This window comes from Salvia splendens, chromosome 6 (assembly GCF_004379255.2).
Source record: "Salvia splendens isolate huo1 chromosome 6, SspV2, whole genome shotgun sequence".
Taxonomy (NCBI): Eukaryota; Viridiplantae; Streptophyta; class Magnoliopsida; order Lamiales; family Lamiaceae; genus Salvia; species Salvia splendens.
Window position 1 is genome coordinate 6,333,742 of NC_056037.1, and position 20,445 is coordinate 6,354,186.

The 20,445-nt window shown below is 35.0% G+C and overlaps 4 protein-coding genes across 11 annotated transcripts; 1 reads left to right on the forward strand and 3 right to left on the reverse strand.

The window, feature by feature from the left end:
* Window positions 1–1,808: 1,808 nt before the first annotated feature.
* LOC121807266 (thioredoxin-like protein YLS8) lies at window positions 1,809–3,938 on the reverse strand. Its single transcript, XM_042207482.1, has 2 exons — window positions 3,760–3,938; window positions 1,809–2,459 (listed from the first exon to the last, which is right to left on the reverse strand). The coding sequence occupies exons 1-2, from the start codon at window positions 3,877–3,879 to the stop codon at window positions 2,151–2,153; spliced, it is 429 nt and encodes a 142-aa protein (XP_042063416.1). The 5' UTR covers window positions 3,880–3,938; the 3' UTR covers window positions 1,809–2,150.
* A 1,148-nt stretch (window positions 3,939–5,086) lies between these two features.
* LOC121806351 (leucine-rich repeat extensin-like protein 3) lies at window positions 5,087–6,056 on the reverse strand. Its single transcript, XM_042206359.1, has one exon. It carries the CDS (start codon window positions 5,677–5,679, stop codon window positions 5,236–5,238), a length of 444 nt encoding a protein of 147 aa, XP_042062293.1. The 5' UTR covers window positions 5,680–6,056; the 3' UTR covers window positions 5,087–5,235.
* Window positions 6,057–11,837: 5,781 nt separating this feature from the next.
* On the forward strand, window positions 11,838–13,731 carry LOC121809382 (solute carrier family 25 member 44-like). Its single transcript, XM_042209965.1, has one exon. The coding sequence runs from the start codon at window positions 12,392–12,394 to the stop codon at window positions 13,424–13,426; it is 1,035 nt and encodes a 344-aa protein (XP_042065899.1). The 5' UTR covers window positions 11,838–12,391; the 3' UTR covers window positions 13,427–13,731.
* Window positions 13,732–15,488: 1,757 nt separating this feature from the next.
* On the reverse strand, window positions 15,489–18,030 carry LOC121809879 (nuclear transcription factor Y subunit A-7-like). Of its 8 annotated transcripts, none has more exons than XM_042210715.1 (7): window positions 17,955–18,030; window positions 17,220–17,281; window positions 16,923–17,121; window positions 16,525–16,568; window positions 16,365–16,436; window positions 16,051–16,218; window positions 15,489–15,952 (listed from the first exon to the last, which is right to left on the reverse strand). In XM_042210715.1, the coding sequence occupies exons 3-7, from the start codon at window positions 17,095–17,097 to the stop codon at window positions 15,671–15,673; spliced, it is 741 nt and encodes a 246-aa protein (XP_042066649.1). In that variant the 5' UTR covers window positions 17,098–17,121; window positions 17,220–17,281; window positions 17,955–18,030; the 3' UTR covers window positions 15,489–15,670. The 8 variants fall into 8 exon arrangements, with proteins under 8 accessions (XP_042066649.1, XP_042066648.1, XP_042066652.1 ...); XM_042210714.1 differs by having other exon boundaries at window positions 17,892–17,988; XM_042210718.1 differs by having other exon boundaries at window positions 17,938–17,961.
* Window positions 18,031–20,445: the final 2,415 nt, after the last annotated feature.

Genomic DNA, 20,445 nt, shown 5'->3' on the forward strand with positions numbered 1-20,445 from the left:
TATAGTGATTGAACTTAGAACACTAATATTTTATAAAGAAAAAGAGAAAGTATTAACTTTATAGCTTTAACATATTAAACAGACGGGTTAAAAGATATGATTATTTTTTTTTATCGATGTTCGATGCAATGTTCCAAATATTAATGGTTAAAATAGGAGTTAGAAAGAGATAAAAATTGTGAAGAAATGGCCATAAATAATAAAGATGCTAATTTCGTGGATGGACCAAAATGAACATAATTGAAAGAGCAAGTATATTAAATTTGTATTTTTATAAAATTATCCAAGCATTTGACTTTTTAATATTTTCAAATTATTTTTTTATTATATTTTCATTTTAACAAAAAATAGGTGAAATTGGTAAAAGTTTATTCATACATTCGTTAATTTAATTTTCAAGCAAATTACAAAATTTTGAATCAACTACATTAAAAAAATTATATGGGTCGCAGCTTCAATAATCTTCTAACTTCTTTAAGAATATATTTAAATATTAATTCATTGGAGTCCTCTTCCATATATATTTCCTATAATTATTCGATCCTTATTTAAGATCATATTTAATACCCTTATATAACTTTTCGTTTTTCTAGATACAAGGGCAAAGAAGTACCTTTATAAAATATAAATTTAATTAAAAATAGAATATTATGTAATATTACTCCCTCCGTCCCCAGATATCATACTTGGGAGATGACATGAGGTTTTAAGAGGTGTCCCTAGATATCACACTTGGGAGATGACATGAGGTTTTAAGATGTGTTATTTTGTGTGTTAAGTGATGAGAGAAAATATAATTTTATAATTGATGTGAGAAGAAACTTTTTTCAAAAGAGGAAATGTGACATCTTTTGTGAGACAAACTAAAAAGAAAAGTGTGACATCTACTATGAGACGGATGAAGTAATATTTAGCCCTCATTATGGCATTGCCATTATGTCTAAAAATCATTTCTCTAAACATATTTGACAGGCTATCTCATTATTTAGTTAAGGGCACGCATCGGTAGATAGTTATGACTTATGAATTGTTAGTTAGTTTATGTTTCGTTCAAATTTAGTGTTACACACACTGCATTAATTATAGTTAGTTATGACTTATGAATGTGTTAGTTAATTTATGTTTCGTTCAAATTTAGTGTTACACACACTGCATTAATTATTTAATTAAGTTTGATAATGATTAATTAATGTTTCAATAAACATACGAGAAACTAAAAAAATAACTGAAATTCAAATTAACAGTACATAAAGGGAAATTTCCAATTACCGGATGTAATTGAAAATTCAAGAGGAAATTTGAACATTAATTTAAATTTGGCATATCCATTTTTTTAACTCCTATATGAAGGAGGAAAGCTCAAACTCGGCACCCTCATACATTCGTTGCTAGAATATGCACATCAAACCAAAACTTACCCAAATTTAGCAAACTGAACACACTCATCCCTCACAACAAAATCATCACCAGGTAATGGTAGAAGGATAAATGGACTCTATGACTATATTTATGCAGCAACATTGCTCATAATATTTAGCGGCTATTCGTTCTAAATTTAGTTATTTTCATAAAAAATATTAGAATATAATACACCTTAGTATTTAATTGAAAAAACTAGTTTTTCAAAAATAAAACTAGTATAATTTTAAAGTTATCAACTCTAATAAATCAAATTTGATTTCATACAACTAACAAATTCTAAAAAATAGTAATCCTACCATAACCTGATACAACACACTCTCCACAAAAAATATAAGTTCAACTAAAGGATAAGAATAGGAACTAAAGATACAAATAAAAAATAGTAGTAGTAGGTAAAAATGAAAATGATATTAGGAAGGGCATAAAAAGTGGATCATTGGATCTATCAGTTTCAAGTTTCAACCTTAGTGCACGTCTTACCAATTGAGACGCTCGTCTTCCAAGTTACAAATGAAACCCATTTATATAAAATACTAATGTAGGCATGTAGCATCTTTTAGATAAATCCAGCGAACAAGGAGCAGCAATAGCAGAAACAGTATTTGTGTTATCACAGCTAATCACATCGAATGCAACGCAACAGAATACGGGTCTCTTGCAACAGGTGTGCGTCTGCAAACCTTCATTTGCAAGTCAAATGTACCATAACAGAGGATAGCATGATTTTTTCAATAACGATATTTGGTGGAGTAATCCTTGGGGGCGATAACTAGACCACGCCCCTTCCTGGCACCACGGTAGACAGTCTCAACGATGTCAATGAACTCTTGCTTATCCTTCATGGCCCAGTTGATCTTGTTGTTGTTTCCAGTGCCAAGGTCAATCATAATGTGCTTGTTCCTGAAGAAGAACATGATGGTGGAGGGGTCATACAACTCGTACATTGTGTTGAAATCAGGGACCTCTGTGATATCCACCAGGTATATGACAGCAAAGTTCTTTAGTGTTTCGGCAACAGAAGCCAGCACCTCATCCATCTGAAGATTAGAAGAAGCTTCCGCTATCACATTGTTGGAAGTGGAAAATACGATTTACAAATTGCAAGGGAAGTTATCATGAGCAAGAAATTGAAGTTATTGAACCCAATAATGTACTCTTGATAGCTACGCAGCAAAACCTAAGAAAATGATGAGCCAAATGATAAAAATATGGGACATTGTGAATAAAGGATCGGAAGCTGTTAAACACAGAAATTACTAGTCCAAACCTTCATTCAGCTGTCAACAAAAGCCAATTAGCTCAAGTTTCTGTGTGTATGTGTGTGTAAGACGATGGGACTGCGCACAAGATACTAGGAAAATCAGGGGCATATATAATATTCTGTAAGATGGAAGAATACTAGCTCATAGAAAAGACCAGAAAATGGCAATATCCAAATGTTAGGCCAATGGCAAGCATAAAAGAAGACATTCTAGATCTTTAGTGATAGTATATGGAGTATGTAGGAGATCAAGTAACTTGGAACAAAAATATCATGTAGCCAACCCCCCAAGTACCACTAATGATTAATAATGTCCTAACGATAATCATAAGCGATCCACAATTCCATAGTAACTGTGATCCTCATATGCAGAATACTTTGAAAATTAAGGCCATATAAGTAATTAAAAACCAACATATATTGTGGATAACAGACCAAATGCTATCAAAATTACCTACCCAACTTCATTTGTCTAATAAATTGTCTATGGTTGTCGGTCAGACAATTGCAGATCACACACTAGGGAATTTAAATGATAGGCCATACATCTGGTCAATAGCTACAAACCTCCATAAATACACCACATGATACCAGTATTGATTGTTGAGGGTGTGTTAATAATCAAATCCACCACCCCATATTTACTGCAGATCAATACGTGCAACCAATAACAAACCCTTAATCAATTGAAACAAAAATTCTACAATATAACAAAATCAATCAAGCTGAATGAACTATAACACGCGCTCTAGAGCCCCCTCTCCTCCCTGTATTGGTTCTTGAGGGTGCACCAATAATCGAGGCCGCCACCACCACAATCACATGTTTACAAAAAATCAAGACGTGCAAACAGTGACAAAACTCGTCAACTTGAAATCGAAATCCTACAATTTGACTAAAGCAATCAACCTGAAGAAACCCTAGGTGATACTACAAATTTGCAGCTATAACCCAGGAAACATACTAAAACACACAGTGATCGCAATTAAACCTTCCAACGGCTCCAATTAACAAGAAAAATCCCTAATATAACAAAAAAAATCGCAAAATCACTAAATTTGGGGGAAAGGGATTACCTGCATGCAGGTCTCGTCCCAATCGTGTCCGAAGCGGATGAGGACGAGGCGCTCCTCCTCCGCCAGGATCGCCTGATCGACGGCCCAGCCGGAGTGAAGGTGAGGCAGCAAATACGACATCGTAGAGTCGGGTCGGGGGTGACTGTAGTCTGAGCTGGAGCTTTGCAATTGGGAAAATTGTCTGTAGTCAAATTTTATAAAGGCGTATCTTCAGGAATTTTAATTCAACATGAATAGTCCAATAATTTTACATGGCTACAGAAAAAAATTATAGCCCAAAAAATCACAATTCAAATGACTTAAACCCAATAGCACGCAGCCCTATAGGGGTTGGCCCAAAATGAAATAATTCAAATATTTTATTTTCAATTTTTGTTACATTTCTTATAATTTTTAAGAGATGGTTTAAACGTAATTCTTTTCAAATGCACTTAAAAATTATTTTGACTTAGTATTTAAAAGTTATACTCATTATTTTATGTTATTTTATTTTATTTTTACACTTATTTTAAAAAATGTGTTTTCGTATCTCATACTAGTTTCTAGTTGAAATATCACTTATTTGTCGATATTATTTATAAAATTATCAATATAAATATAATAGTAAAAATATATAACTTGGAAAACTTATAACTCGACTGATCCGTACCAGAATTGTCCGACAAACCGAGCGTGTTAGCTCCCTAATATTACTACAAAGTTTACATGATTAATGAAATTGTTGGGTTCGTTGAAGTTGGCTTGACTAATGAAAATGATTAGTTGCTATAATCTATATTAATTCGTTGAAATTTACCTTTTCTTTTAATTGATTTCATGCATCTATTGTACTACATTATATAAGAAATACTATCGGTATACCCTATTTAGTGATAGGGATGATTATCGATATTTGAACAAAATTTAATTTTATGAATTAATTATAGTAAAGTCATCAATTATTGATTGATTTTAGTAATTTGTGTCGAGACATGTATATAGGATATAAAGACAAAGAGTAGACCAAAATTCGTTTTGCATATTGCTGCATTTATGGTTATTTGGCCTACAAACGATATAGACAGACGTTTAGAGATCAAAAGTCTTCAATTTAGTTAGAGACATGAATCAATTATTTAAGTTGAAAAAGTCAGCCTATGTGATCTTCTTCCAAAAGTAATCGGGTGGTTGCAACTTGCATTAAGATTGCATTAATTATCATTTGGTTTAGTGGTTTATGGATGAGGATATGGTCTCATTAATTATAAGATTTCACTTCCTATATAAATCCCTTTTTAGTGGTCGATCAATCCACAAATCCAGATTTTAATTTGTTAGCACTACTTACTAAAACAACATGGCTACGAAGCTTCTTCTTGTTTTGTTTCTGAGTGCCCTAGTTTTCTGCGCCACCAATGCTCGCATGCTTGCCGATGAATCCGAGGGTTCTTACAATGATGAGAAGTTCGGCGGCGGCCGATACGGCAGAGGCGGTGGTTATGGCGGAGGTGGAGGCTCGGGTGGCGGGTTTGGCGGAGGTTCGGGTGGAGGGGGAGGCCTTGGCGGAGGTGGAGGCTCGGGTGGAGGATTTGGTGGAGGCTCGGGAGGAGGAGGCGGTCTTGGCGGAGGTGGAGGCTCGGGTGGTGGATTTGGCGGAGGTTCGGGTGGAGGAGGCGGTCTTGGAGGGGGTGGAGGCTCGGGTGGCGGGTTTGGCGGAGGTTCGGGTGGAGGAGGTGGTCTTGGAGGGGGTGGAGGTTCGGGTGGTGGATTTGGTGGAGGCTCGGGTGGCGGCTTTGGTGGAGGAGGAGGCTCAGGTGGTGGTTTTGGTGGAGGTTCGGGTGGAGGAGGCGGTCTTGGCGGCGGCGGTGGCTCTGGCGGCGGTTTTGGTGGAGGTTCAGGCGGAGGAGGTGGATTTCCATGAAAAGCTACGTCGACCAGCATTCCACTTAATTACTAAATCATACTACTATCCAATAAATACTTATAAAAGTTTGGTGAGGAAATATTGTGATGCTTTTGTACGTAGTTGCATGCCCATGAGGAAGTGCTATAAGAAATAGACCATGTTTTAAAAATACAACCGGTGAGTGTACCGGTAAAGCAACTAGTTCATGGTTCAACCGGTTGAATTGCTGGTCAAATCATTTTACTATTGCAAATTATGTAATTGTATGTTGAACCACTGGTCGAATGTTTTACTTACAAATGTTTTTAATTGAATGTAATAAATACATCAAATATAGTATTAGGTTTAGTAAGTGATAAAAATATAATTAAGAATATATTAAAAAAACATTAAAGCCCTATATATAATTACATAAAAATACATGTTCATATCAATGGTTAGTGTATAGTATAAATTAAATACTTCATATACTATAAAAATATTATATGTATAATGAATTATGTTAAAAATATTAAACCTTATGTGTAATGAATTTATATATATTGAGGTGTCTATATCTTGAGTAGATGTCTTGTTTCAATTTCTACTAGTAATGAATTTTTACAAAAATATTTTAAAAACGAGTTTTCGATCCAACTAGTTGGTTTGAACTTTGAACGGCCAATGACGGTTTAACATGCTGGTTGTTTTAAAGGCAAGTCGGACCAGATTGGTTGTCAATTTGCGATTATACCAGCCAATCCGATCCAATTTTAAAAAGACTGGAAATAGAAGGATTAGACACACCTATCAGAAAAATTCCCACTAGAAAATTGTTTTTGACATGCAATACGCGAGGTTCAGTTCCTTCATTGTTCTCGTATCTAGACATACTATGCATCAAAAAACGAAGACATGTAGGACGTTAAACTTTTTGACCATGAGATAAATAAAAAAATTGTAGAATTGAATAGTAATTGGCTAAATTTGTAGCTTTTTATAGCAATTCGACATAAATATTTCTTACAAGTCAAAAGCCTTGCCTTTGACTCTATTAGGGTACTTATGATTTGTAGACTATGGTAGTAACTTGTAAACTCGTGTCTCTTAAATAGTTGACCATTCAAAAAAATGGAATACTCCAATAATATTGATTTTCACTTTTGTTGTGTATGTCATGAATAAAATTAATCAAATATACCTAAAAATCTACAAAACTTTGTAGACTTGTAGTAATTATTTCACTAAAATACAAGAAGATTCACAATTATTTTATTTTAGTGTAAAAAATTTCAAATTAATCTATACATATATAAAAGGCGAGTTTTGGCCTTATTTTGAATTTTTATGAGTTTTGGGGTAAATTTGAATATTTATAACTATTACGTAATTAATCAATTAAGAGCATAAATGATGAATGTGTCGGTTAAATTTTTTAAGTTAAAAACTTAAAAGAAATTAAAGTCTCTTGAGGACAGTGGCGGACGTAGAAATTTTGTTTCGTAGGGGCTTTACTCTACGTTGCGCCATCCATCAGCATCTATAGTCTCATTTTGACTCGACACAAGTTTTACAAAATTGTTTGACTTTGTGAAGAAATATGGAAAATAAGTTAGTGGAATGTAGGCTTCATTTTTATACTCCATATATTAGTTTTATAATAGAATATGAGTGTAATAATTTAGTTGAATGTGAAGTCCACTTAACTAAAATGAAAAAAGGTGAATGAGAATTTGAACCCCGGATATTCTGAAATGGCAAATGAGACAATTTTTCACGGACTGAGAGAGTATATTTATATAGTCAAGATATGTGTGTGTAAGACACGGTCACATATCCATGATTTTTCAGTGTTCGGATGAGATAAAAATTATAGCGTCTCAAAACTTTAAAACATAAAAAACATAGTAAAATATTTATATATCAGAAGAACTTAATGAATACAATGGCTATTAGATGAGAGAATTTAAAAAGATACTTCAAATTAACAGTATATTTGAAATAGAAAATTGAATTTAAAAAAATTAAAAAAAATCCAAAGTTTTTTTTTACAATTGAATTGATAAGGAAAAAAAAGTTAGTGAAAACTAAAATTATTGGTGAAAGCTAATCAATACTTTAAAAAAATAAAGAAGCTGCATTGCTTTAATCTTAAGTTTTAAAAATGAAATAGAATAGTACTATAAGTTTTTTAATTACTTAAATCACCTGGAAGAAATTAATATTATAATTTCAAATAAATCGGTGGTTCTTTTTTGAAGCTATTATATTGAATTTGATAATGCCCACGTCTTCTTCTTCTTCCTAAATGCAGTGTTATCCATTATTTTAATGTGTGTTCAGTTTATTAGATTCAGCCCCTTCTTTTCATTTCACTTTCAATAATTTACTCTCCAACAACAATATTGGGAAGGGCTGAAAATCAATTTCAAAATTTTCAAATATTTCACAAGAAGAAAAAATGGACAAATAAAACTTTTGGGAAGGGCTTAAGCCCTCCCCCATTGTTTACTGTGTCCGCCAATGCTTGAGGAACATTATAAAATAAAATTAAACCATTCTCTATGCAATAATGACATAACGTTCTTAACCGGAAATAATTAAAATGAAACAGTCAACTATCTTATTTGTATTTAATGTACATAATAACGTTTATTAAATTTTTAATATTTATTTCACAATTTTAACCCTTATTTAAAATTTTATTATAAGTAAATGGGACAAGTCAAAAGTTTATGAATACGGTCTACATTTTTTAGTGGATTATAAATATATGACATGCAGCGGTACCTATAAATCCGCTCAGTCATTACGTTGTTTTTATTTTCTATATTTGCACTACATTTTTTAACTTTATTCCTTGATTTCATCTTACAATGAAACTTTCTTCTATGATCTTCTATATAAGTGTTATTTGATAGATTTGAGTAACTATCATTGTTTATGTAATTGCAGGATATATACATTACTGAGTTGTGGCGTTGGAGGCAATTGTTTATGCAAACTTAAAATCATTTCATGTAAGTATAAGATTTGTAGTTTATTTCGAGAATTGATATTAACATATCTATATTTACTTCATTTTAATTATAAAAGAGGAAACAAGTTTACGATATAGGCTTTGGTGGAAGTACATTGCAAAATAAATGAAGCAAATGAGTGAAGAAGAAGAAGAAGAGACATTGTATTTATTTTTGGTTAAGATTTCTTTTATTATTGAATCTATATCTATGTTTAGGCTTGGGTTTAGAGTTTTAAGTGCCGGGCTTAGTCTTGGAAATAATTTTCATGTACAATTATTGCAAGCAATATATCATTTTCTCCAAAGAGATTAATTGCTTTGAAAATTTTGTTTTGTACTAGTTGATGATACTGTGATTTTACTGTTAATATTTTTTACAAATAAATTTTCCAAAACTTATAAACTACTATATTATTATAACCTTATAAACTTTTTTTATGTCTTGTATACTTAGCTACTCTATATCTATATTTCAATGATTCTTTAGTAATGATGATTATTATTATTGTGTGTTAATATTTTGATGTGAATGATATGAGAGTGTTTATAATGTCCATCAATATAATATAAAATTATGATTGTTGTTTTGCGGAAGAAAGTCCATTGAAAGTTTTGAATTACTTAATGCACATTCAATACAATTATATGCAAGTGCTTAGCTGATTTCTAAAGTTATTTAATTTTAATTTTTGGAATTGTATATTTAAAATATATTACATGTTTATAATTTTAAACTCTAGATAATATAATTGTATCTGATTTAAAGTAATTAATTCAAAATACAAATTTATTGTGATGAAATTAAATCTACCGTGCATCGCGCGGGTGTGATACCAGTTGATAGTAATAGCTCAGTATGAGGGGGTTTTCTTGGTGAGCTTCCTGCTATTCAGTGAGAAGCTTCATCGTTGCTGGGCTATGTGGTGGCTAAGGAATTTTGATTTGGGCCCAAGAGAGGCTTAACCAATCACCCCTCCTTGATTCAAAGCGAAAGGTTGGTAGTGATCTTGTTTCGTGCATGGCACTGTCGTGGTGAAATTCACGTTGGGTAATCGTGTCTAGTTTTTTCAGTAATTGAATACGAGATTTTCGTGATAGATAAAGTTTATATACTCCACTAACTTAATGCACACCAAAAATAACGATGACAATGTTTTGTACAATAAAAAAAATATTATATCGGGTGTCTTTTAGCTTTATTCATTGATTTTAGCTTTATTCATTGATTTTCTAATTTTCACTCAAATCAAACAATAATTCTACTTCCAACCATTTACACTCAAAAGAATATTTCAATCTTAATTACATATTTATTTAAATTACAGATAACCCCCACAATATTTTTTATCAAGAATTTTCCAAACATAATTAAATAATTTAACACAATTGTTCATATTGATATATTTATATATATTGAAATATTTACATTCAATAAAAAAAATATAATATCACAGACTATACAAAATAAATAATTAATAAAAATAATAATAATCTATTAAGATAAAATGAATCTTATATAAAATGTATTGTGAAATGATTAATAATAAATTATAAATAAAAATTCATATGTCAAAATTGAAAAATTAAAAACATGTTCAATTGTAAAATATATTATCATCGAATAGATTATTCACTTCAAGATAACATTTTTTTAGGGCAATTAAGATTTAGAAAATCTTTAATTTAAAGTTAAATACGCCCATTTACAATAAGATTTAATTTAAGATTAGTTCATCTTTAAAATTTAACTAAATATATATAATTGGATAGCCCAGCCCAACTTTTAAGTCCATTTAAAACCTAATGAAAAAATGAGCCGTAGTCGTCTTCATCTTATTCTTCTTCCCCATTTTTCTGTTTCTGCATATCTCTCATCTCTCTGACTTCTTCGAACAGTCTCGCCTCTCAATCGCCCTGCTTCGCTGCCCGTCTGCAAATGCCGCCGCTGGCCTCTCTGCCTCGCTGTGGTGTTCGCCGTCTGCCGATCAACCGTAACTCCACCGCTCTGCCTCGCCAATTCCTCCGCCCTTCTTCGTCGCCCGCAAGAACCTGGCCCGCCCGCTCGCTCTAGTGTGCACCGACATTCTTAACCGGCGGCAGCATTTCTCTCATTCTCATTCATTTTCTTTTTTTTCTTCTCAACTTTCTCTGTCGTCTCTCATTAGTCATCAGGTTTGGTTTGATAGCCAAACTCAATTAAGTGGACCATTTTTTCCAATAATTTCTGCCCTTCAAATTAATAGTATAAATTTGTAAAAGAAATAAAGAAAATAATTACACAGTCAGCTTACTTTTTACTCCAAAAAGGGTATTATAGTCTTTTCAGCCAACTATCACCTTTTATTAGTATAGATTATGCATTACTTTTGGTGACATTTCAACGTGCTACGATATTTTTATGGGATAGAATAAAATAAACTTGAGCCTAAATCGTCAGATCTAGTAAGGGCATCTCCAATGGCGGACGTCCGGTCGGACGTGCGCGACGAGCGACCGGGACGTCCGCCATTGTGACAGGGGAGGTCGGATACGGACGTCCCGTGAGGACGTCGGGTGTCCTCGGACGTCGGCGCGACGGGCGGACGGACGTCCGCCATTGTGGCGTGGGTCGGACGTCCGATTTTTAAATTTTTTTTAATTTTTTTTACTATGTAATTTTTTTTTCGAGCGGATGTGTGCATTTGCCGACATGCGGCAAACAGATGCTCATGTTCGACTTCAGAACGATATTATCGAAGAGGTTTGGACGCGGAAGGGTTGACGTTGATGTTAGTACTTTTTTTTATTTTATTACTATGTAATTTTTTTTCAAATCATGTATGTTTTTTTTTAAATGAAGTTGTTAATTTTTTCCGTTCGTATTCGTGTTGAAATTTTATTTCCGTAAACGTAAATTGTTTTATTTGTGAATTTGTGATTTTTTTTATTGCGGGAAGTCCTAGTGGGAAGGGCGATGGTAAGGGCGGATTGTGAAGGGGATGTCCTAGTGACGTGGCAGTGGGATGGGAAGTCCTAGTGACGTGGCGGGAGGTGTTTTCGGGATGTCCTAGTGGATGTCCGAGTGGGACATCCGCCCAATGGAGATGCTCTAATAAAAAAATGAAATTCCAATCCAAAGTTTTGTAGCAAATCAATTAGCTCGTAGCCCACCACATTCTGTAGGCCTGCGCCACACTGAATCCCCATACGCAAGAACACCATCTTCTCGAAACAATAGCCGACACGTGTCCCTTTCTCCCATACTCAAAACCCTCGTCCCCCAAATCCATTTACAGTCGCCACTCGCCACTTTGTTTCCACCTTTTTCTTCTGTTATTCACTATTTTTAATATCGTTGAATTCCTTCGCCTCATCCTATTTATAGCTGTTGCATATCCCCTAATCCGAAATGGAAAATATCTCGATATGATCGCCTCCGAGTTTTTGGTGTGGAAATGCTGGATCTTTTCGACCTCACTCATTTTCGTTCTTTAATCTGTTTGCGCAAGCGGAAAAAATATTCTTATGTTTTGATTTAGAACCGTTAGGGTTTTGGTTTTCAGCTAGTTTGAGCTGTGTTTGTGTGCGATCCGATTTTAGGACTAGTGTTTCTAGATACTTTCGCAATTTTTAATTTCTTTTTCCTTTTTTTAGTATACGGCCAGCTGAATTTGGGGATTTTGCTACACATAGAGCTGAAAAAAGAGTTTTATCTTATTTAGGAGGAAAAAGTTGTTAATTGTTTATAGAAATTAAAAGTGGCGAAGATGAGTTTGAACACCGCAGAGGATGACTCCGCAACTGAAATCCATCTGCCTGCTGATATAGATTGGGAGATGCTTGATAAATCCAAGTTTTTCTTCCTCGGCGCTGCTCTGTTTTCAGGTGTTTCAGGCACTCTTTACCCAATTGTTGTGCTGAAAACGCGGCAGCAGGTGATGTTGAACGACTGCCCTTGCTTCAAAATGGCGGCCTCCATCTTTAGAAACGAGGGGTGGAGGGGTTTCTACCGCGGTTTTGGGACTTCCCTTATGGGAACTATACCGGCCCGTGCCCTCTACGTGGGTGCTCTTGAGGTTACCAAGAGTAGCGTAGGCAATGTTGCTAGTCTCCAGCTAGGTTTATCCGAGGCCTCAGCTTCTGCCATAGCTAATGCCGCTGCTGGACTGAGTGCTTCCATGGCTGCTCAGTTGGTTTGGACGCCAATTGATGTGGTGAGCCAGAGGCTAATGGTGCAAGGAGGTGTGGGGGATGGGAGTTCTTGCGCGGTTGGGTTGAAGAAATATAATGGTGGGATAGACGCGTTTAGGAAGATTGTGCTCATGGATGGGGTGAGAGGGTTGTATAGAGGGTTTGGGATATCTATACTGACTTATGCTCCTTCTAATGCTGTGTGGTGGGCTTCTTACTCGATGGCGCATAGAGGGATTTGGGGCTGCATTGGATGCTACTTCTGCAAGAAGAGTGAGAATGGGAATGGTTATAGGCCGGATGGAAAGTCTGTGATGGCAGTTCAGGCAGTGAGTGCTGCAATGGCTAGTGGAGCATCTGCGCTCGTGACAATGCCTCTCGACACCATTAAGACGAGGCTGCAGGTTTTGGATGGAGGCAGGGGTGGGGGTAGGACTCCCACAGTTGTGCAAACCGTGAGGAGCTTGGTGAAGGAGGGTGGGTTGGGTGCTTGCTACCGAGGGCTGGGGCCGAGATGGGCTTCAATGTCGATGTCTGCAACGACCATGATCACCACCTATGAGTTTCTCAAGCGGCTCTCGACTAAGAATCAAGAGAGCTTTGCTTTGTGATTTGAGTTGGAAGTAGAGCAGATGAAGAATCCAAGGGTTGAAGGATGTATTTTTCTCTACTGTCAGGCTCCTTTTGTCTTAGTTTTATATAACCTGGCCTATTATCATACCATGTAAATCTTGTATAGATGTAGAAATGCAAGTTTCAACCTTTTCTCACTCGCATAATGTTGTTGTCTAGACAGTTGAAGTTTCTTGGTCCGAAGTTATGGATCTCCATGAAAACTATCTTGAGCTCATAGTTCTTGTTAATGATGTTGCTTTTTGTATTTTGGGATATGAAAATCTTGATTGGACACTGATAAGGCTCGTTTCATTCATCTATTTTAGATATAAATTCTGTGTTTTCTACGATGCTAACGCGCATTTATAAGTCCAGGTGCGTGAAAAATCTGTCAGACCCAGGAAGGGAGAGCAATCACTAGGGCAGAGAAAATAAAAGAGAAAAAGTGAAGAAAAAGAGCGAAATCCTTAAGGGCACAATTGTCAAATCACGAAGTCTGTTACCTAGGGATTTGAGTCACGCCTATAAATACAAGGAAGCTAAAGAGGAGAGGATGCACTTAGTTAGAAATTTTCCTTGGGTATTTCGGGCTCGCTCTAAAAAATTCACTCACTTAGTTCACGCACTTGGTTCCATGGGAGATTTGGGGTAGTTTAGTGTGGTGTTTTGTTCAGTTTGGAAGTGTAACACCGCTCCTATAAGGAGCGAAGAAACAATTTACTTTTCGCACGTACTCTATCTCGCCGATTTCCTTGCCGGAAAATTCGGCGACTGTTTTGTGACTTGATTTGTAGTTTATGGTTAATCTAGTTTCGTTTTCAGTTTGTTTTGGATCTGATGCTTACTGTTCTGTTTTGCTGATTTGGATGTTTTTCGCAATTGAATTGTAGATCGGAGTTGAGATCGTTGAGATCGGAGTGGATCTATTGAATCGGAGTTGAAATGGTGCTGGAAGTTGTGGATCTGATTTAGTTAGTGATGAATCTGATAGATCTAGCTTAGTTTTCTTTTAACTATTTGAATCTGAGTACGTAAGTTTGGATCTGCATGAGAAACTTTGCTATTGCTGATTACTTGGTTAGTTCTTAGTTTAATCTTAGCGTTCGTTGTTTGATTTGAAGTATGCTCTGTTTCATGTCCTGTTTTGTTCATTTCGTGTTTGATTGTTGAAGAAGATGAAGTCAATCAGTAGTTATAGTTGAGTTTGCTTTAGTTTGTTAATCGCAGCTTTATGTCAGTAGCTAGTTAGGGAAATCTGTTTTGTCGCTTACTTTTACGTGCTTTGTGTCTGGCTACTTTAGGAAACTCTTTTACTTGACCCAGGAAGTTTGGTGAATATTCTCCAGTTGCATTTGGTTCGAATCATGCTTGCGTTTATATTTTACGTGCTTTCGATTCTCCAGGTCTGGTAGTTAGAATAGACTAGATTTAATTTCTCAGGCCTAGTAGTTAAAACTCAGCCCTCATGTTGCATGACAGCAGCCGAACCATCCAAAAGTCCTCTCAATGCATTCTAACTCTTCCATCCTCGTGGATTCGATCCCGACTTCCCTATACTAGCCAATAGTGTAGAGGGTTGAGGTTTTGAAGTAGGGTGTTGTTGTGACAACGACTGCATTCTGAAAGTTCATGATCTCCTAGACCCTGTGCTCTAGCGAATCCTCTGGACCTAAGAATTCACCATCAAAAGAAACACAACAGTCACACCCTTTAAAAAACGAACTTCAGACGCATTCCAAATTGATGGTGGCAGTGATGAAATCTTGTCTTCTTTTATGAAGAGTTTGTTGGCAAATTGGGACATTCTTGGATTTAGTGGGAAATAGGTTTGATGAAAACTATGAGCTGAAGAGATTGAGACATTATCCATTTTATGGCAGTTATTATTCCCATGATTATTAGGAGGGGACCAATCTTCGTCGTTTTCCCAAGCTCGATATTGCAACGTTTTCAAATTTGGGCTTCATTTAATACTAATAAGTCGAAAAAGGCTGTGACATTATTGATTTATTGCAACCTTTTAATAAATTGGAATCAAGAAAGGCAAGTGGACAACCATTAACATTGTTCAGGAACAAAAACAAGTAAAGCATATTTCCAAACCCTTACACAAAGATGAGTTCCATTACAAGCTTCATAACAAAATAAGTTAGCAAAAACTGAGTATGAGATACTGCAAGAAGCAGGGGAAAAGATAGCCAAGGATGAACTGCCGGTTAACCACACAGGAGAGAAGCAAATCACGTCGTGGTACGGATTTGTGCGCAACTATCCATGGATAACAGAAGCATGTTGTTGTGTTCCATCGTACGCGATTGTGTCCCCATGCGTGGCTGTTGGAATAAGTCGTCGTTGTTGAATATGCAGGAGACATCAGAGCCAGAGGTGGTGGATGTGCCCCAACTGGTGCTGCTCTTTGGTTCTTCAGCTGTGGGGCTCGACTTCTTCGTGTTCAAGAAGCGCCCTCCGGAACCCCGAGCTCTCCTCAGAGCGTGGTGGTGGCGGGACTCATGGAGATATGGCTGTACATTGAAGATATGCAGTGATCCAATTGGGGGACTTGAGTGAGTTTGGGGAGAAATTGAAGGTATCAATAAGCCTATTACTTGTGTTAAGTTACCTTTCTTGTTCTTGCCACCTTATTCTGAGCCTCGAGTTTAGCTCTGGTTTGGCGACGCCTGAGAATGGCGTGGTATTGCTTTGCGTTGACAAACATGGGGATGCCTTGATCGTGATCCAGAGGTAGCACGGCCCTTGCTTGCACGACCCCGGCCATTTGAGGATAAATCTGGACAGTTGAAAGAAACCATGTTTTCAACCTCACTACAGATTAAGATGAAACACAATTTTGGAGCAAAAGTGCAAGGTGGCTACTGCTTCGATCTTGACTGACTTTGACACATATGATACTAGCTTTCGCCAAAAGATACTTACAACCGAATTCGGATCGTATGCAGTTGCTATCCTGCCATAATAAGGTGCAGCCATGGAGTAAGATGCCCAATCCTGCAAAGACAACAACAGATGTTCTGATTCATAACAATCATAAAAAAATGATATTGGTGCAGTTTCAAGGGACATGATTTGAACCAACCGAAGATTGATTGTGTTCCATCTGAACTTGGTGGCTGAAATACTCTGCATTTCCAACAATTGATTCAACAGAACAATGGGTAAGTTTCAAGGCGACGTGTTTGAATAAATTTCTACAAGAAAAGTTGCTCTAAACTTTCATGTTGCAAGTAACTTCAGCAGTGCTTTTATGAGGCCGTGTTGCAAAACTTTTACGATAAAATGCTATTTCTTGCAGCAGGTAATCGGAATTCCACACTCGATGCATATGCAGAAACAGCAATGCCACATTTAGCAAGGAAGACAACAACTTGTATAGGCATACAAATGAATGGAATGCTTATGCACCTTAATTTGACACGTTGTTTCAAATACCAAGAACGACAATGCATGTCAAGCAAGGTATGGAGCTATTGTTACCAGGCTGAAACGACACGTTCTTCATCTGCAAGTCGCTTCCAGCTGAAGTAGATCCCTCATGATGAGACTGGTCTGTGGATAGAGTTGAGGACGAATCTTGATCTTGGCGTTGAGGCTCGGACAGCTTCAGATGGTAAAAGTCGCGCTCTTTTGTGGTTTCTGTCTCCGTTGCCATGCTCTTGGGGACGGGTATCTCGAGCTGCTTTCCAGAGAACCACATAGTCATACAACGTTGGAAACAAGTCAGCAGTGATTCGGTCAGAATCTTTGATGGATGAGCTTTTGCATCCTACAAACCTTTTCTTGCTGCCAAACTGAAGGATTTGATCAACAACTACACACACTGATTAAATCTTGACCTGTTTCACAGAAAAGGCCATGATTCTATCAGAAAACATGAATTTAGATTGCCTTAAAACACAAATATAGCAATGCAGGAATCCTAATTGAGTCCATTTCTATCAGAAAATGTGAATGTGGATTGCTTCAAACACACAAAGAGTATTAGCAAAATCAAGAATCCCAATTGAGGGAGGAAAGCCCTTCGGCAAACACACTGCAGTAAACAGATTTTCATGTTAACTAACTAGTACTATAATTCAATAATTTATAGCTCCAAAGCAAAATCTAGATAAAACCTAGACTAATTTCATCAATTTGTGCCAGATTTTATACAGGAAGGCTTGAGATTTCAGTTTATTTCACACTAATCCCCAAAATTTTGGAGTTTCAGCAGCTTCAAGTTCAAGAAAAACAAAAAATATAATGAAATTTCAACTGCAAATATCAAATAGAATTTCATATGGAAAAAATTAGAACTTTACATAAACATACGAAATCCAAACATACAAACCGCAACTCCACAAAAGCTTATTCGCAAAACTAGACAACTGATCCTTTACAAGGAAAGAAACACAGAAAATAAAAGGAAAACACACACACATACTCTCAACACGCACACATACATACATATGGGAAACGACAAAATTAAAAAAAACTGCCCATTTGTACACACGTCTCACAGAGAGAGACCTTGAGAAAGAGGTTTTAGTCGCCGAGGAAAATACAGATATCCTGTTTGTTATATTTACCAAATCTATACTTAAGTCTTAGTTTTGAAAATTATTTTATTCCCTCAAAAGTATGAAAGCGAAAACCATAACCACTGATTATTTAAAATAGTAAGCTACAAAAATAAAATCAACTACCATCCAAAATTCATTTTTGAACTCCCAAAGAAAAAAGATTCAATTTTTAACTTTGTTTAATCTTCATATGCAACACCTCACCACCACCCTAGAAAAAAGTTTCAATTTTTAACTTTGTTTAGTGGACTAAACTTCATAAATTTAATTGTACGGGGTGATTTTTAATTCATAATTGGGATTAAATTAATAGTACTATTCATTTAGGGACAGATAATAGACCTAAAGCTACAAACTTTTGATTAATACAAAAGCAAAAAAGTTCCTTCCATATTATATTTTGAAAATTAGTTGACATCGACATTTTGTGACACATGGATCAATTCTTCCCTATCTCGTCTACTGACGGAATTTTATATTTATATTTATATTTTTATTTTTACTTAATCTATTTTTATTTCTTAGTGAGATTAATAACTATTAATGGAGAATATGACCAGTGGGGCGCACTACTGTCAATAAGTATGATAAGTTACATTATAGGACTAAGATGTTATATTATTAGTCAAACTACATTATTATACTGAAATGCTACATTATTTTATTAAAATAGTACAATATTAGCTAAATTATATTATTAGATGATACGTGACATTAATATGACCATTAGATTACAAGATCTAATAGAATACAAGTGTTTTGATTTGTAACACTATTTAATTTATGAATCTGAATACATCCTTATGACTAGTTATGTAATTATCCGGATTTTGCATTAGCCAATGCCTTTGACAAACATGTTTCTTCTTTCTTCGCAACTACTATTGTTTTTTTTTGCAACTGCTATCGACTATAGTCATTATGTTACATATATTAATGAAAAAAAGCTTTATATCCAATACTTAAAAAATGATAGTCTAGTGTATTTCTATGTAGAGAGTAGTATTTGGTCGTGTTCATTTCCATTTCTAATGTTTGGAAGAATTAAATTTTCCAAGAATTAAGCCATAATTAGTCACATACGGAGTATAATTTTTTTTTCAATTGTCTAATATCCTAGAATTGGCCCAAATATTACCCAAAATAAAAACTTTGACCTAATAAAATTATGGACTGACAACTTTATTCCTCCAAGTTGAAAGGTGGGGCAAATGTGTAAAACCAATCAATTAGTAGAAGGTGAACAACCTAATTCCCTAAATTGGACCAAAAATTGCTCAATCATTACATAGTGAACACACCCTTAAGGAAAATGTTGTAATTTAGTACAAGTATAAGATGATTATATTTTGAACTGTCTATTTTTTCCAGTGTGTTTGAAATTCATTATTTTTACATGCTTTGACGACAGGTTTAATAGTTTTTGTGTCAAATGCCTACTTGCACTTTTCTACATAAAAATAAATCACGAAAATATTTAATAGTTGTATTGGAGAAAATATTCACTGGACATGACATACCAATGTGGCAATATGATTTGGTACGTCCTACTCCTACCATTACATTTTTAACAAAGACTCTAGACTAATATTATTTGGTATGTCCTACTCCTACCATTACATCTGTCAAAGATGTCATTGCCTCTAGAACAAAGACTCTAGACTAATCTCCATTACTACTTATAAGAATGTGAGTGTTAATTCACTGCAGATGCCAGACTAAACTAAGCTTGATTAGTTCATTAATCAAATAATTAATGGCATGTCATTAGTGGGTTTAATAGATAACTACGGAAGCAGTTTTTAATTAGAAGATGCTCTAATTATTGCTGCCTGACGTGCGGTTAAAGACATATTATGGTTTTTAAAATGTCATAATTTGAGTTTAATCAGATTTATTAAAATAAGAATGGAACACTGCCACCTCATCCTTTTAAATTTGATGACTTTGAACCTATTTATTTATGGTTTTTTGGGCTTAATATATGTAGCAGAGATACCAATGGCGTCACGTAGTGATTTAATACATAATATCGAGATTATATATTAAACAATAGTTAATTTTTAGCCCAACCAATTAAAAGTTAATAGTACTATATAGTAGTACTATATTTTTGTTGAGATTATACAATGGTTCGATTAACGCAATATTTATAACTTCTGCCTAAGTGTGAAAAATCTGGCCCATTTATGCTCTCTATTAGTCTTCCTTCTATAATCACCAAATCTTTTGTAAACTTGTATATGTGCAATTTTATCATTCTAGTTTCCAAACACTCAAAAAGTTTAAGAGGATGTTTACCTTATAAGTATTTATAATATATAGTATTTGAATTTTGTAATATCCGTCCTTCAAAAAGTTCATATAAAAAAAATTTAGTTAGATCAAAATCTGAATTCAAATTAATACTATAAGTTTTTTATACTACTACTATTATT

Bases quoted from the DNA above. Each gene is read 5' to 3' on its own strand.
- LOC121807266 (XM_042207482.1), bottom strand. From the start codon at position 3,879: ATGTCGTATTTGCTGCCTCACCTTCACTCCGGCTGGGCCGTCGATCAG. The intron at 2,460-3,759 runs GTAATCCCTTTC...TCTAATCTTCAG, and splicing joins GGGACGAGACCTGCATGCAG to ATGGATGAGGTGCTGGCTTC.
- LOC121806351 (XM_042206359.1), bottom strand. From the start codon at position 5,679: ATGCTGGTCGACGTAGCTTTTCATGGAAATCCACCTCCTCCGCCTGAA.
- LOC121809382 (XM_042209965.1), top strand. From the start codon at position 12,392: ATGAGTTTGAACACCGCAGAGGATGACTCCGCAACTGAAATCCATCTG.
- LOC121809879 (XM_042210711.1), bottom strand. From the start codon at position 17,148: ATGACTATGTGGTTCTCTGGAAAGCAGCTCGAGATACCCGTCCCCAAG. The intron at 16,569-16,922 runs GTAACAATAGCT...TTGGAAATGCAG, and splicing joins GAACGTGTCGTTTCAGCCTG to AGTATTTCAGCCACCAAGTT. The intron at 16,437-16,524 runs GTTGGTTCAAAT...TTGTCTTTGCAG, and splicing joins TGGAACACAATCAATCTTCG to GATTGGGCATCTTACTCCAT.